Below are 17752 nucleotides of genomic sequence, written 5' to 3'. Positions count from 1 at the left end.
GAACCCAGCTCACCATGGGATGTGTGAAACATCAGGGTCTGTAACATCCAACAACAGGCTGATGGGGCTAGCCCAAAAATGGGACTCCCCGGACTACACAGCTGCCATTTGAAGGGGATGTGTGTCCCCTGTTGGGCCTGCATCACCCACGGAGGATGGGACAAGGTCTTTCCAGTGATTGCCGAGAACTCTGAAAGCCCTGTGTGTCAGCATGGCCCTCACCATGAAGTGGTGTAAGACAGCTCACACTCAGCAGCAGAACTTCACCACAACCCCTTCACACAACTCTTGATGAAAGGCTTTCAGCTTGAGCTCCAGGACAGACACTGCACGGGGCTGCCACAGGCCAAGCCTTGCCTGGCACCCCATGCAGGGCCGTGCTTCAGGCCAGTGATATGTGATGGCAGCCATGTGAAATGAGGTGGCTGCAGCTTTCCATTTGCTGCTGCCCTGCCTCCTGCCAATTCAATGGGCCAGGAAACTGCCCTGCAAACATATTCAGGCTCAAAACGTCCTCAGGTTGCCACTGTGGCCAACAGCATCTCTGAGGCAGCAGGTAACATAGCTAACTTAGCAATGTAAATAAACCTCTGTTTGCTTAGAAAATCTTGGTTGCATACAGCTGGGTGAGGAAAAGGTGCAAAACCTGACTGCTAACTTTAAAAAAAGAAAGGAGAGGGGGGAGGAAAACACAGCCAGCTATGTGTCTGAAAGCAAAGTATTTAAAAATAATCCAGGTCTAAATAGCTGGCTTTGGAATGCTAACAGTGAGCTATTTTTTGTCCTTGTTCCCAGAAAGGCAGTCTCAACTCTCTACCTCTAAAACTGCTTGTAAGTGGCTCAAAACAAAAGCGGATGAGCGGGATATTTTCCCCAAAAAGCAGGGACCTGGTGAGGCTGTGCCAATCATGCAGGAAGGTGTTCAGAAATCCCAGACCCACCCAGTGGAAGCAGGCTGGAGAATAGGTTACAAACATAAAACATCCATCCATCAGCTCTTACACCATGACAGGGCAACAGAAAGGCTGTGTCCATCATCATTTTGCCTCAGCAACACCACAAGCTTTGTCAGTGAAGAACTGCCAGCCAGCTCACACTGATGTCAGCAGCAAAACCCCAAAACACATTTTTTTTCCAACTGTTGCTCTATTTACTATGCAGAGAGACCAATACACTGATGTTTTGCTCACTTACTATTTCACACTATTTAACCACAGGATAATTGTCAGAATTACTGTGCTGATGCTCTCTCATTCCCACAGTTATTTAAGCCACCAGCCTGATGGCAGAAAAAAATCTTGATGCCTTGTTCAACTGGGAACAGCCAGTAACAAAGGAAAAAGACTTTTCTCAGTTCTGGCTCTTCTTTTACATATCTTCCTACAAACTTATGGCAGCAGCTCATCTCTTTTTGACCACACAAATAAATTTGAGTAAGTTTCTCTTAACTGGTGCTTTTTGGCAGAAGACCCCAGTGACTGAAGCTTCCTGAGAAGCAGCAGCAGAGACATGTCTGTCTGTCAGTCACACACACAACCATGCAACTCACCATGCTACCAGTATGGTGTTTTCTGGCTTGTTCTTCAAAGATATCTACATAAGAGATATATGACCCTCATCCAGACAGTACGTAGCATAAAATCACAAAACCAGACTTTTTTTCTGTTGTATTTTGGGTTTTCTCAATACATCAGACACTTTTTTCCTTGTCTGAAGAAAATGTAGTTTGCATTATTAGGATTTTACAATAAACCTAAAATATTTGGTTTGGTTTCCAAAAGACATCACTATGTGTGTCTGCATCTGTATCTACCCTGTTTCATTCTCCCTCCCAACCCCTTTAGTACCATCTGAAAATGACACGGAACTCCAGCAGACATTAGAAAACTTGAAAGTATTAGTTTCTAAAAAGTTGTATCTTCTTAAAAGATCAATGGCTAAAGAAAGGAGGGAAACTGTAAAGCTGTCCTCTCAACCCAGCTATTACCAAATATCAGTGAACCCAACATAAGCCACAAATCCATAAGAAATTGAGGCCTCATTGGCTCACTTAGAGAACTACTTCTTATATCTGTCCATAAAAGTCTGACTGCTTAAGCTGGCTTCAAATAACATAAAGCTCATGAGAGCTGTAGGGGAAGATGAACAATAGATGCAGGGACAATTTTCCAAAGGGATGTAACAGGAAAGTGGGAACTCTGTTCATTGTTTTTCACAAGAGGGCTCTTTAGACACCTAAATAATGCAGAAAACATACAAAAATTTAGTGCTGATGAAGTATCTGGTAAGAAACAAGCAACAATAAAAGATGGGCTTCTAGACATGAGTGATTTAGAGCCTCAGATCTTTCATGGTTGATTTGAAGAAAACACTGCTGATCTGAAACCCAAATCTTCTTCTAAATCAGTATTTTGGAAACTGCTTCAGGATATGGCAGATGCTTCAGGGAAACCAGTTGTGTGGGGGCTCATGAAATAGAAAAGGTAAAGATCAAAATTAGGCCAGAATTGCTGAAGGCCAAAAATTGCCATTCTGTCACCAAACCACTTATGTAACACAAGGCAAGAAATGTCACCCACTGCTACAGCATTCTCTCCCAATCCATCAGATGAGATGAAGAATTGTCCTAGAAAGACAACATGTCTTAATCTGAAGATGCCAACTAGTGCAGAATCCATACACTCACTTAGGAAAATAACCACATTATGAAAAGCCTTCATTCTAGCTCCTGCATGAATTTACCTGGTTGTTAGTCTTGGTAGATTAAAGTACCCTGAACTTTGCAGCTCAGGTAATTTCTGTCCTTCCATTCTGTGCTCTTGATCATAAAAATGAAGGAAAGGTAGTACAGAGAGTATTGAGAGAGCCACTAAACACAGCCCTTTTCAGGACTGCTCCTTTTATGTTGACAGCTCTCTAAGCAGTAATGGGCTATTAAATATGAGCTGTTCACCAGAGCTTAAAAAGGAATAAATAATTCAGCAGGAAGAAATAAATTTCTTACTAACGCTGTCTTTGAGACCTCTTTATCTTTTAAAAATGGAAAATACAGCAGAAGTCTGTGGCAAACTCCCATGAAGCACAGGACAAATGAAAGTAGTGAACTCAATGGGCTGTAACAGCACAATGGGACTTTCCTTCCCAGGTGGCTTCAGGAACAGCCTATGAAGAGCAATGGGGCAAGACTAAAAGTTACTTTATCAGCAGTCCTTGTGGCTGCTATTAAAGCAAATGGGAACTGCCAGAGCTCTCCTCTTCTGGGACTGGACCCATTTTGGATGAAGGCAGTGACTACAATACCTAAAGATGATCACTGGTGCAGAGATGCCTTTCACACACACCTGTTCTGCATCCTGGCCCTTTTGTGCTTACTGGGAAGATAGTAGAAGCTTTCAGCATCAGGCTTGACGCTTCTGGGAAAGGAATTTTTCTGACTCCTTCTTTAAATTTTCAAAGTTTCTGATATATAATTACCACACAGCTAAACGCTGTGCAGATATTACATTGTCCGTACCCTCTGCAAACTTGTGGGTAAGCTGGTTTGCTTACTCTCATTTCCAGCATTTTAAAACAGATTGGAAATATGTACTTCTCTATAAATAGTTAATTAGGGGTTTTATATAGTCAGGAAGGCTCTGCTAGTTAGAGGGGGCTCTTAATTATGCAAAGCTTGTTTCCAACAACCTTCTCTTTTTCTGGTCACTAAGTATTTCCCAGAAATGAAATTAAATTGTATTTTGTATTCCAAGCAGTCATTCACTCCAAAACCTGCATCAATAGGGAAACTTAGATCTAAAGATACTGACATTTCCTGATCCAATTAACCCTGAGGAGGTAAAAATTTAGTGAATTAAATGAGAAGGAAAATTGTTTGCAGATACATATCTAGTGATTACAGTTCTAAGTATTAATAAGGAAAAACAGCAACACAGATCCTTAATAAGGGTAAATTAGTTCAGTGGTGTGCTGGTGATTTACAACAGCTGAAGAACCACAATCAATTCAGGAAGTCTGTGAAATCTGTTTTTGAAAGCTATTCCCAAAAATGCCTATTAATAAGATAGATAATTGGACAACCAACCCCCTAGGTAACAGTTAAATAAAACCTGATACAGTGAAAAGTGACTGTGTAGGCAACGTTTGTTGATTAGAGAAATGGCAAAACACACATTGTGCAGCTGACACTGAACGTTTTGGGCTCTTGTGCTGTTAGTTGGAACCTGAAGCAATGGAGCTTCAGAGCATGTGTCAGCTATTCTCTATTCCCTTAATTATTTAGGGTCAGCTATTTCTCTATGGTGCAGGCAAGAGCACCTTTTCTCGCCAGTGGTACTGCAGGGGTGCTCTGATTTTATTCATTGCCATATCCTCTGCTGCATGCCACACTACTCAGCTTGACAATCAGCCCAGGCTGGAAAATCAAGTAACGTGGGTTGCTGAAGACACCCATCTGCAACCAAGGGATGTGCTTTGTTAAGATTATATGCAACAGATTTCTCTCAGCTGCTTTGGCAAGCTCAGGAGCATGGCTGGTTTGTCCCTACAATCTAACTCAAAGCCCACATGTCCTGCAGAGTCCTTAGAGCTGCCTCCTTCATGCTGTTTTTGTGGAAGTTGCCTGCCACAGCCACCCCAGCAATCTGCCCCTGCTTTCTCTGAGAACAGAAGAACAACCTCTTTCTATCACTCCCTGCCTTTTCCTGCACTGGGCAGTGAAATTCACATAGTAATCAGACGACAGAACTATTTCCTCCCTTAATTCTCTGTAAGACGTCTTGATTAATGTTTTCTTTGTATACACCAGAACATTTCCAGCTTCAGGCACACCAGCAGCACTCAGATGCATAATCTTCTTACAATTAATCTCTCTCTACAGTTAGCATTATGTATAAAGACTACAAACAGGACAATTGCAGGCAAAACCAGGCCCTGAATGCCTACACTGAGAAAAAAGCATTCCAGGTCATTCCTCTGGGGATCCTTATCTAACACAGGACTTAGAAATTTCAAGGTAGGGTCACACAGGGCAGAACATTTTTATTTGACATGTAGGAAAACTTCATCTTCAGAATCATCTCTGGTTTGGATAAACATCTGTGAGCAAACACTAGCCCATCACTAAAGCCATGTTGTGTTGGGGAAAGGGATCACTGCAACATTATGGCTCAGAAAAGGGCACTGCAATAAGCACTACCTACACAATCCTTGTGTGGTTTGCTTTTTTCCTTAAAACAGCAGCAACTGACTCAGTAAATATTGCACTGGCGAGTTTTTCTAGGAATATCGAGTGGGTTGCTGAAATGAATGCTTAATGATTTTACATCCACCTCCTCTGCCCTTTAAACTGTAAATTGATTGTTATGCAAAGGCTATTAATTTAACAAAGCATATTAAATTTCCCACTAGCACTGAGGAGCTTCTCCTGACTTAGCATTTCACTGGTCTTTCCCCTTGTTAACTGCATAGATCATACCTAACTTGCTGTAATTACAACTAGTACATCAACGTTAATTATTTCCTTGGTAATGGCAGGTGCATGCAGAATTGAAGGTCTAACCCACACTACCAGAAGGATGAGAAAGTCTCCAGCACTCAGTGAAAAACAGGAGTGAGAACCTTTCCTGCAGATCTTTTTATCTTAGTCCCTCACTTTATTTTCAGTAAATCATATTTTGAATAATCTCCTTTAGCCCCCAGTTCCTGAATGCATCTCAATTCAATATAGCTCATGCAAAGGCATTTTCTTGAAGCACTAATCTATGAAGGAAGGTGAGGTGCTTGCTTGGAATCCTCTTCAGCCCTTTCATCCCATGTTCTAATATTTTCCACTCAAGAGATAAATCACACATGTTAAGTATATACCGAGCATCTTATCCATCTTACTGACCTTTTATTTAAAGCTTGCCATTATTTGTTACTGATATATCTCATCAGCATTCTTCTAAGCAGGAAAAGAAAGTCAAAACTCAGATTAGCAAAGACTCCTCACCAAAATATAATGTACAGCCAAGCATGTGTGGAGCATGTGTGCAGCATGTGTGCAATCCCAGATCACAATTCATCTCCTGATGCAGTTTTCACAACAAACTAGCAAAGAAATTGCAGTAAGGATCCACTTTGAGATAAACTCAGGAAACCAAATCTCTGTCTCTAAATTTCAGTTCATCTAGAAATACTTCCATACATCTTTAATTGAAAGTTTCACAGAGGTGTCACAAGCATTCCCAGCTACTTCTCAGCAGTGAACTCAGGAGGCTCTTTGAGACACAGTTAACACAAAATCAAGGTATAAGCACAACTTGGGCACATACACACAAACTACCCTTGAGCTAGATAGCTGGAGTAGGGCTAACAGCATGGACTACAAGGAAGGCATGCAAGGCAGGCTAGAAATGGTATTTGAGAAATCAAACAACCACCACATGGCCAATTCATTCTGAAATCTATGCTGGTGCCTGCTACTTGTTCAAGTTTGTTCAGGTAAGCAGATATAAGGCACTACCACACCTCACTTGCAGTACAGATGACTCTTGAATCCCTGCTGCTTGTGCTGGAAGTATGGGCACAACTCCTGGGCAGCACTGGTTTGGCAGTGCATGTCCAGGTCAAAAGGCAAGATTCCCTTTGACTTCCATGGGCATGAGGCTCAGGCATGGAGACGTGGCATAAGGTTAGGGACTAAAAAACAGTGTTGAAAGCTTTGTATTAGTTAAGGAAACAAGCACTCACCAATTTAAATATAAATAATATTAGGCCTAAAGATGAAAATACTGGACATATAACTAAAAACTCCCTACCTCAAAAGCAGATTTGAAGTGCTCTGCATCCTTTTTGTTGTTTATTGATATTGACAGCTCATCTACCAGTGACAGTTTTCATTTGAGGCCTGCTGTGAACACATCTCCAAGCTAGGGCATTTCAAGGAGCAAGTCTCTGAGTCCCATGAACAGTATTAATGAATACATAATGGTCAACTACATCCACCTGTGACACATTGAGCTTTCAAGTAATTATCCATAACTCACACAGTACATGTTGCTTGATGTATGGCTATCCCACATCCTCACATACCCTGAAGTTTTCATGTGTGCTGTTAGCAATACCCTCCAATGACCCCCACACACAATCTTTTTAAACTGTAGCTGTTCTAAGAGAACAGCTTTCTAATAACCCATTTTTCTAGAGCTACCTCAGGGGTGAGAGACCTCAGGCTGTGGTAAGGGCCACCCTGATGGATTCACCACAACAGCCTTTGGGTAGAGGGAGCTCAGTCCCACACAGGACCTGCCATCCCCACTCGTGCAGGGGCTGACAGGATTTTGGATAAACTCAGGGCAGTGAGATACAGTATCAGGTACACAGAAACACAAATAAGACAGTAACTTAGCTATTGGAAATTTAAAGCCATGACAAAACCACTTTGGTTTGGACAGGAGCACAGTTACATCATTTGCAAGCAGGCCACATCTTCAAGGTCAGTTCTCGCCTTGATACTTTTCTTTGAAAATAACATATTAAAGAGCATCATTACTGCCTCATCCTGCTAAATCCCATAATGAGAACATATTCCCTTTTAATGGAAGGATCCTCCTTTTAATGGCATTTTTAAAAACCCAGATGACTGCAAGTCTCACTGATGGCTTTCTGTGATATCCACCTCAGCCTTTATACAATTAAGTCTAGAAAAGATTGTGCCTTGGGGCTACATTCCCACCACACAACTGCTAGGAAATGCCAAGTTAATTTGAAGACCTGCTTTCATGCTTGAGAGGGTCCTTCTGACATTATTCCCTTGTTTGTGACATATTGCCCCCATTTAACAAAGTAAACCAGAATCAATATCTACCTCAAGCCTTTTGAGCCATTCCCAGACCTGGGCTCCAAGGGGAACTTTGTCACAGCATTAAGGCAAAGGTATTGGCAGGAAAGGATGTTTATAGACCATCTTACAAGACAGAAAACAAATGCTGTTCAATACCACAAAGATTCAGTTCCAGATTATGCCATGAGTATCCATGAGTATCTTGCTGGACATAAGCAAGACTGAAACTGAGTTATCAGCCATAAGCTAAAGCCCTGGAGAATCAGGACTCCCAGGTTTGTGGGCAGCAAACCTAATAATACAACTCTTGACACAAGACAACAAATTTGAAAGCTGTGGAATTCAGGAATAGGACTCTTCTCATCACTTTAAAGCTAACCTATACTGACACCAGCTTTTTTTTTTGTCATTGAATGGAAAGATTCAGGCAAAAAAATCCAAACTGAAGCAATATGATAGCTCAGCTACAAACCCTCCTGGCTATGAGCACTGGCATGCAGCAGTCAGAGGCCCTGAAAGGCCTCCATGGTGGTCACTAGCCTAAGATAAGAAATGTAGAGTCATGATGAGTGGACCAGAGCTGCCCCTCTTCCGCACTCAGATCTCTGTTATCTCTCTGTAAGGCTATAGGTCGTATTCCCCTCAACCCCAGCCATTGGACAATTTCCAATCTCCCAATACCCTACTTAAACCCACACCTTTGCCCTGTTCAGCAGAAGAGCTGTCACTGGAGCCCTTTGCAGAAGCTGCCAATAAAGACATCTCCGCAGAACTCCACACAGCCTTCACCTCTCTCCATCCCTGCGTCTGCCGAGGCACTTTGCGAGCACAGAGCTGAAATCACTAAGAGCTGAAATCACTAGAGCTGAAATCACTCCACAAGTGCTCGCTAAAGTAGCCTGTGGCTCGGAGCTAGCCGGGGGGCCCAGACAGGCTGTGCCTCATCAGCACAGCACTATCCAGGACACCTACGGCGGCTGCTGCCCCGGGGGCCAGACGGACCCCCGGGACTCCAAGTCGTGATACTGGCAATTGGAAATACAAGGGAGGTAAAAATCAGCCCTGCCTGGAGAGCTGGGAGCTCCCAGCTGGGGAGGGTAAGGGAAGACCTCACCATGTAGCACAACACCAACACAAGGATGTGCATGCCACCTTGGGGAGGGAGGAGAGCTCAAAGGAGGATATGGAGAACAAGGGGCACCTGCACACCCCACTTCTACAGATTTATAGATCACATGACCATCAACAGCTCCATGCCAAAAGCAAAAATGTGGCTTTAAGCAAACATAAATCCCTGCCACCCACACAAATGTGAGCTGAGGTCTGACCCAAAAGGAAGATCAGATCCTCAGTGTCCAGACTGGCCTTGTCTGAAAGGAAGCCAAACACAATGCAGCCAGTTCACAGCATTTACTTTATCGCAGCGCTAAGAGCAGCTATAAAATGCTTTCCAATAAAGGACACAGCAATTTATCACAGAGACAGGAGTTAGCAGGAAACACTTCCATTATCTCTGCTATGGAAAGGAAGTGACAAAGAGAATGGCTAAAAGGTGACAGACAGTTTTTATGAGGCCAGACTTCAGTCCCTCTCAGGGTTGACCAGCTCTTCTTTTCCACACCAGGAAAAAAGGGATAGGCTTCAGCTATGTGGGTCTCATACAACAGGAGGGAGCTGCCACACTGACTTCTCAAGATAAATCAAAACAAATGAAAATATCTGTGCTCTGTCAGATCCTCGGGCTATGCAAATCAGGGAAGTTTTGTAGCTTCCTTAGCATGGAGATGCTGACTGACAGCGGGTAGTGCATGGCTGAGCATCCAACTGGTAGAACAGAGGCAATGTCAGAGACCTGCAGTGCTGTAAAGAGAGGACAGAGGAGAGCAAGAGCCCATGATGCTTCCTGGCAACTATTTGGTTTGTATTAGAAAAGCAGGCTTCGAAGTGGTTGCTGCCTACAAGCTCCAAACACAGAAGAATTTATAAACAAAAGAGTCCTGATGGGAAAGATTTGAAAAATTTGGGAGGGCAACAGGGGAAAGAAAACAAATATCTCTTAAATGAAGTAAGGAAGCACTTAAAATGGCAGAAGGCAAATGGTCTGTGCAGACTTTGTGGTGCCTCTAAAAGGTACAAAATCTTTAACATCCCATGGCTGTGCACATGTACCAAATTCCCCTACAGAGCACAAACACAGGCTGCTATTACTGCCAGTAACAAACACTATTGCTCAGCCATTAGCAATCAGGAGGCACAGCAACCCACAGTTTTAGGAGCTGTACAAACACATAACAAATAATTGCCTCTGCCTCTAAAAGCATATTGGGTTTCTATCATCTCAAGCAGCACTTGGACCCAAATGTATTTGCTAAATAGCAACAGACCACAGTATCTAATGTCTGAGTGAAGCAGAGAAAACTAAAGAGTGTAACACTTTAATGTCTTCCCCTTGATCAGGTCAGCTCATTCAGTGCCTTTCACAGCAAAACTAATCTTCCACTGCATTCATCTCTTCATCTTTAGAGAAATGTATAAACACAGATATTAACAGCTTCACTCCTCAGACACCAGTAATGAGACTGCTGTAAGGACAACTGGGCCTTTTATAATGAACAATTTCCTATCTGGTTAAAAGTGGATGTGAGCAGACTAATAAAAGAAGTTTTCCAAAACTGCTCAGGAGTGTATTCTGCAGAATTTTGTCGGAGTGGGGCCAAGCTGAGACTGCCTCTGTCTGTCAATCTCACATAAACTGTCCTGACTGCAAACCATGCTGCCAAGAGATGCAGGCAAGGACCTGTCTGATGTCTCTGCCTCTCCTTGCGGGACTGCCAATGTTGCTGGACTCTTTAAGGTGAAAGTTCAGCTGTTGACAGCTTGCAGTTCCCACCCGATGCAAACAGAACAGACAAAACCTATGAGTCAGCTCAGGGAAAGAAGTAATGTAACCCAGCAAAAGGACTCCCACAGATCACTTTCCTCCTAGAAAGAGGCAGCAAAGACCAGGGCAAGTTGGACACTTGGCTGGGTTACAACCCAGCTGCAGATTTGCTCAAGGTCAGCTGCTTGCTCTTGATGACCATACAGCAGTTTTACCACCTACTGCCTGCCTGTGCCACCCCAGCAGCCTCAGCCTGCTCATGGCAGTCCCCTCTGCCACCATCAATGCAGTTGTGGGGAGTAAGTGAGCTCAGGGAAGAAACAGCAAAGAAGATTTGTACCTTGCTCTGCAAAACAAGCCCCTTGCAGTTTGGAAAGCTGCTCCCGAAGCAGTGCTCAGTCTGGAGGTAATGAAGTTGAGAAATGCATCATGGAAATGGCACTCACAACAAGCAAAGGTGGGAATTAAATTAGACAGAGGTGACACTAACTCATAGGAAGAAACTATTAGGTTCTGTGAAAATTTACTTCCCTCAACAACCTTGCAAGGTAACTGTGCCAACAAGCAGTACAACAAAGGACATTCCTTCTAACAAAGTTTTGCAGTCCCTTAATGGCACCAGCTTCTCCCACCTCCATCAATTCCTTCACATCACTATCACCTTTAAATAACTTAGAATACCTCAAAATAACCTCTTACCTTGTAGAAGAAAAGGAGCCTATCCCACTTATTTTCTCTGGTAGAAGAGAACCTAAAAGCTTTAGTTAGGCGCCATGTTTCCAGACACCTGTCATCAGCCATGTACAATTAAGACAGTTCTTTCCCCAAAAAAACCACTTCTGCTGGTGGCACTGCCTTCCCAAAAAGCTCTGAATATAAATTGATTTCTATACCAAATGTTTTTCTCCTTTGCCTGCAAACATCAAGAGTCTTCCCTACACATTCCTTGTTACAAAACACATACTGATCATCTAGATTAACCCTACTGATAAACCATGATGTTTAGGATTATAGTGTCTGATTGGAATTTTTCAGTTTCGCTGTGTACTGCTGGTCTCTGGACTGCCCTGCCCTACTGATGACTGAGGTAGATGACCACAGGAAAGTGTTTCACACCCACCAGGCACTCACATTTCCCTGGTACAAGTGGATTTTCAGGAACCATTTTTGTGACATGGCTAAAATATCTCTTTATTTCCCTGAAAGCTCAAAGGCACTTCCAAGTAAGCATTACTGGAATTTGCATCTCTGCCACTACATTGCCATTTGGCTGTACATAAAAGCAATGGTCAGTAATCAGTCTGAAAGTGAATAAAATCTTAGGTACTTTATTTATAAATAAACAACAACCACGACTCACATGACTCACAGTCGTGACTTTATAGCCAACACATTGGCCAGTTCTTGGTTTCTTAACTGTGAATACATAATAGCAGTAACAACACCAAGTCTTTCCACTGTACTTCTGGTCACAAAGACAAGATTATAAATACACAGCATATTCAACACTTGCTTGTCAAAGAGTTATTGAGGCAGTCTGCAGACCAAGACTTGTTCTATACATGATTTTGTACCAGTTCACCCTTGGTGCTTTATACCAGAAGAGCTGGTTCTTCTTTCCCACAGCGAAACAAGCCACACTGGTATAAGTATGTTCATACTGGCATAGCTGAATTCGCACTAGGGGAAGGTTGTATCAATATTACAGAACAGCAGTTAAAAAGTAGTGCAAGTTGTTTACATAGGCAAGACCTAATTTTTAGAGGATTTGCTCCTGATCCTGAAAACACTGCTAAAACTCCTAATTCTACAAGCAATCTAGACATAGAGAAGGATTGGGCTGATCGTGGATTTAGCTGAATAAAATATACCACAAATCAATACAGACCACTGGTATTATTACAGTAATAATAACAAAAACATATGGAGGGGGCACACTTTCATGTGGGCTCTCACTAATAAAGCCAATTATATCTACCCTTTATGCAGGTGAGAAGGTACCTGAGTTGTTTAGCAGCAGAGGGCAGTAAGATGGCCAGCCCTGTTATATCAGTCCAAATTCCTTGAAATGTCAACTGATGAAGCAAATCACAGGATGCCACTGCCACACCTGCTGCTATCAGAATTCAAGCCTCAAGGGAGCTGACTGTGGTTTTGAGCAGACAGGCAAAAATGCAAATAGGGTGTTCAGATTCTTTTAAATCCATCAGCTACAATTCCTGCTAGTCAAAGGTTCCCAAAGCATAAGACTATAAATGTTCAAAGAACCCACTGCAATTGCTTAAGACTGTCCAGCCTCTGAGGCATGGGATGGAAACAAAGAAGAAGAGACTGAAAGGAGGGGAAGAGATGAGGGGAGAAGAGAAGGTCAGGTAAAAGAAAAGGAGAGACTGAAAGGCATAAAGAAAGAGCCTCCAGAAAGGGAAGATTTTAGAGAGTGTTAAGAAAGTAGGAAGGTTGGGATCAGTCTTGGGAAAGGAGAAAAGGACACTCACCGCAGTGCCTGCAGCCTCAGACGGCAATCACTCTTCTCTCCCACACAACACCTGCATTCAGAGCCACCATCCCTTCCTCAGTTCCTCACTGCCTGCTACATGCACAGAGAGCTTTCTGATCCCCTCCTGGGGATGCTACACATCTCCAGGCTGCAGATCAGCACAGGACCCAGAGAAGACACCTGCATGCACAGCCTGTGCTCCAGGGGCACGTGGCTCTCAAACACACCTCCCACACGCTGCCAGCACCCTGCCTGCGAACCCAGCTCTCGCTCAGAAAACCAGGGCGACTCTCTAACCACAGTGACTGTGGAAGAAAATCATGAGAAGAAGCACAACATGATTCAGCCTAGCGATATTTCCAAAGAAAGCCTTAAACAATAGCCCTGACTGGGTGTGATCTGCCACTGTTTGGCAGTGGAAGTTCAAGCTGCAATGCCCGTCGACAATAATTCATTGTCAGCACTGTTAACAGTTTCACTGCTGATCAAAGCAGCTGGGCAGCACCGGGAGAATTACAGCCAGTTGCTGTCACTTATCAAAGCACGGCGGCAATAAACAATCTGCAACTTTGCGACAAACTCTATTCCTGTCCTGCATAATCTCTCACTCTCATTCTGTTCCTTTTTAGTGGCTTCTTAGCCCATAGAATCCCTGCGCAATCAAAAGCAAAAAAACCCAAACCGAAACTAAAAACCCTCCCCAATTCACTCTTTTCTATAATGAAACTGAAAGGAATAAAGTAAATCCTTGCAACTGTGGAATCACTCAGTGCACTCTGCACAGGACTCAGACACAAATGAGTTTGACAAAGATTTCTCAGTTGATGCAGCTGAGCAGTAAAAGCATCATTTCTTAAGCTGTACAGAACCTAAACCTGCCATGCAGAGGCAGGTTTGCCAAGCACTAGTGCAGACTTCAGGTACACTAGCACAATGTTACTGCTTTAGATTTAAAAACAATCCAATGGATGTTGCTAGTTACAGTATCCCATGGCAATTGTACAAATATTTCAGTAGGCGAGCATTTGTAATTATAGCCCTGAATCACTCTGTATCTGGAAAATATCCACATTTTTTCCTTTGTGGGTTTTCCCGATACTGCTAAATTAAGAGACAAACACAGAACACACACCTCAGCCAAAGCTCACTCCCAAGGCTATTTGTGTTGCTGTTGTTCTCTCCAAGACGTGCTCTTCCCTGGCCCTCATCATGAAGAAAGAATTTTGCAAAAATATCTTTATCTGCTGGTCTCACCCACTGCAGTGTATCAGTCAGCATCTTTTGCACACAGTTTTACACTCACTTCATAGAATCAGAATCATGTAATGGCTTGGTTGGAAGGCACATTAAAGATAATCTTCTTCTGAACCCACTGATACACCTTCCATTAGATCAGGCTGCCTAGAGCCCCATCCAGCCCGGCCATGAACACTTCCAGGGATGGGGTATCCACAGCTTCTCTGGGCAACCTGTTCCAGTGCTTTATCATCCTCACAGTGAAGAATTTCTTTCTAACGTCTAATCTAAATCTGCCCTCTTACAGTTTAAAACCATTCTCCCTTGTCCCATCACTATCAGCCCATGTAAAAAGTTGCTCTCCCTCTTTTTTATAACTCCATTTAAGTACTGAAAGGCCACAATGAAGTCTCCCTGGAGCCTTCTCCAGGCTAAACAATTCCAGCTCTTTCAGCCTGTCCTCATAGGAGAGGTGCTCCATGCCTCTGACCATGTTCATGACTCTCCTTTGGACTCATTCCAACAGATACACCTCTTTTTTGTGTTGAGGGCCCCAGAGCTGGATATAGCACTCCAGGTGGGGTCTCATGAGAGAAGAGGGGCAGGATCCCCTACCTTGACACCAGCTCTCCCTTCTCCTTTATGGGAGGGGGTGGGGGGTAGATTCTCTTTGGCCTTTCTTTTCTGACCACTGTACTTGCATAATCCCTCCTAGTTATTCTTCACGTGCCTTGCCATGTCCCATTTTATCTGTGCCTTACCTTTCCTGATCCCATCCCAACCCATCCAAATGGTATCCCTGTACATTCCCCAGTCATCTGACCCTGGTTCCACTAGCTGTGCATTTTGTTCTTGCGCATCAGCTTGAGAGGAAAGTCCCTGCTCAGCCATGCTGGTTTCTGGCCTGCCTTACTTGATTTCTTACACATTGGGAGGGAGAGGTCATGTGCTCTAAGAAAAGTGGCCTTAAAGAGTTGGCAGCTCTGGTCAGCTAAGGACAGGATTTAGGATAAACTCAGAGCAGTGAGTTTCCCAGGGAGTCTCATCCACTAATTCTTTAAACAGCTGGAAGTTTACTGTTTTAAAGTTCAGGGTCCTGACTTTGCTCTTTGCCACACCCATGTTTCTTGAGATCACAAACCCAGCCAGGGCATGCTCACTACAGCCCAGGCCGCCTCCAATCTTAACCCCTGTAGTGACTCCATTTGCATTGGTGAGTACCAGGTCCACTAATGCATCTTCCCTCATTGGTTTGTGTAACACTTGGATCTGAAATCTACCCCTGATGCACTCTAGGAGTCTCCTGGATTGCTTACAGCCAGCTGCATTGCTTTTCCAGCAGATATCTGTATGGTTAAAATCCCCCATCAGGATTAGAGCTTGTGAGCATGATGCTTCCTGTAGCTGAGTCAAGAGGCCCCTGCAACAGGTTGCCCCTGGTCAGACACCTGTAGAAGATCCCACCCACAAGGTGTCCTTTGTTGGTGTGGTCCTTGACTTTTACCCACAAGCTCAACCTGTTTGTAGCTGCTTCTCAGAGACAGCCCTTCACAATCCACCCATTCCTTAACAGGGAGTGCAACATTCCTGCTCCTTCCCAGTCTATTCTGAAAACTTTGTAGCCCTCCACTGCAGTGTTCCAGTTGTGTAACTTATTCTAACATGCTTCCATGATAACAATTTTAACTGAAACACAGTTTCCAACTCCTCTTGCTGCACTGGGGTCTTGGGGGACACTTGTGTCAGACTAGGTACCTCCAAGACATCTGGAATGCTGTGACTAAAGAATTTCAGAAGTCCCATTTGTTGCACTAATTTCTCATGAAAAAGTGAAGATGCAGTGGTAATAGTAACAATGAGAAGCCAGCATTTTAGAGATATTTTACACCTTAAAAGTACTGAGTAAACAAGGATTAAAATGTATGCATAAACACCACCTTCTACACTTGACAGACCTTTGCTGAAGCTGCAACACCTGCTGAGACATGATCTTTTATTGGATCAGATACTTCAACTATCAGAGACACTGCAGCAGGAAGAAACTATTGAAATCCTTGTGGGAGGCAATGCTCATGTGTCAGCCAGCACAAACACTGCCAGGATTCTAAAGCTGTCACTTTGGAGGAAGTGATAAATCCCAGTGGGGTGTCCGGCAAGGAGTGATGCCAAGGCCAGGGTCCACAGACCCTCTCTTACGAGGGGCTGGGAGAACCATGGCACCACAGAAACTGAGGTTACCAGCAGGGGAGGAACCATGCACAGTGCACAGTACCCCAAAAATATCCAGCCTTAAGAAGGCAGAGGACCTCTGCAGTAAATTCTGGAAGTAATTAACAGAAAGAGTGGAAAGTAAATTTTTTTTTACTGCATGTCCCAGAGTCTCAGGGACTCTTCAGGCAAAAGTGTTTCTCTTGCTTTCAGATAGTTTTTAAAGGAGCCCTCTGTGGCTGAGTATTACGAGCCAAAAATAAAAACTAAGATGAATTTAAAGAGAAGAGTTCACAAGCAATTAGCACTGCAAAGGGCCCAAGATGCCCACTGAGATGAGGAGATAGATACAGGGCTTCTGTCCTTCTGACAAGTACACCCTACTAATAGAGGGGATTTTTCAGGGCACATGAGACAAGGAGGTGCCAGAAACAGTTTTGTCCAGGAAAAAGATTTGATGGTTTCTGTATCACCTATGGCTCAGAATTTCACCATTTTCATTGCCTCTTAAAGAGTGGAAAATTTTTGAATGGGTACATGTAGAGGCAACAATCCCTCCTCTGTAATGAATTATGAAATATCACAGCAACCTGGTGGCTCCTCACAAAGTTTTAGACTGTGGTCTGCCCTTGGCAGCCTTGAGACTCACTGGCTCCAAGCAAGGCATGACAATCCAGAGCAGGGAACCGTCACAGCATCATTTGTGAACAATGGCACATCTACCTCTGCCATCCATCTCAGCCACAGAAAAACAATGGCAAATAATCAAATTTCTTTCCAGAAGGAAGCTATTATAACTGCTTCCAAGCTGTCCTACCTCTTCCTTACACTAGTTCAGGATGAATGCTGTAACAAAACTAATTTGTGTGTATGACTTGTATGTCTTTGCCCTCTTGCCAGCTCATACCCTCAGCTGGGCTTGGGTCAGTGGTGACCTGCCTGGGGTCACTGTGGACAGGATCTGTCTTAACACTTCTTGATCTTAAAGAGACTTGCTTGAAAGTATTTTTCTATGTGCCTGGTAATCACATTCTCACTGTTTCTTTCTTTGTTTATGCTCCATTTCTGCCAAGGAACAGTGTCCTTCCTGCAAATGGAAAAGCATGTC

The 17752-nt window shown here is 43.5% G+C and overlaps 1 protein-coding gene across 6 annotated transcripts in view; it reads right to left on the bottom strand.

Annotated features, from left to right (window-relative positions):
* OSBPL5 (oxysterol binding protein like 5) overlaps positions 1-17752 on the bottom strand; it is a 133770-nt gene that overhangs the window by 62732 nt on the left and 53286 nt on the right. The window contains exon 1 of one of the 6 annotated variants that reach the window (XM_053980823.1): positions 13199-13218. The exons of 4 other annotated variants lie outside the window; for them this stretch is intronic. Coding sequence is in view for 1 of the 2 variants with exons in the window: in XM_053980819.1 (XP_053836794.1) it covers positions 14-16 (3 nt within the window). In the remaining variant the exon portion in view is untranslated. Of the gene's footprint in view, positions 1-13; positions 34-13198; positions 13219-17752 lie in introns of those variants that run through there. One more of the 6 variants, XM_053980819.1, reaches the window with a different exon arrangement.

Source organism: Vidua macroura, chromosome 6, assembly GCF_024509145.1.
Source record: "Vidua macroura isolate BioBank_ID:100142 chromosome 6, ASM2450914v1, whole genome shotgun sequence".
NCBI classification, from domain to species: Eukaryota; Metazoa; Chordata; class Aves; order Passeriformes; family Viduidae; genus Vidua; species Vidua macroura.
This window is presented reverse-complemented; position numbering and strand designations above follow the sequence as displayed.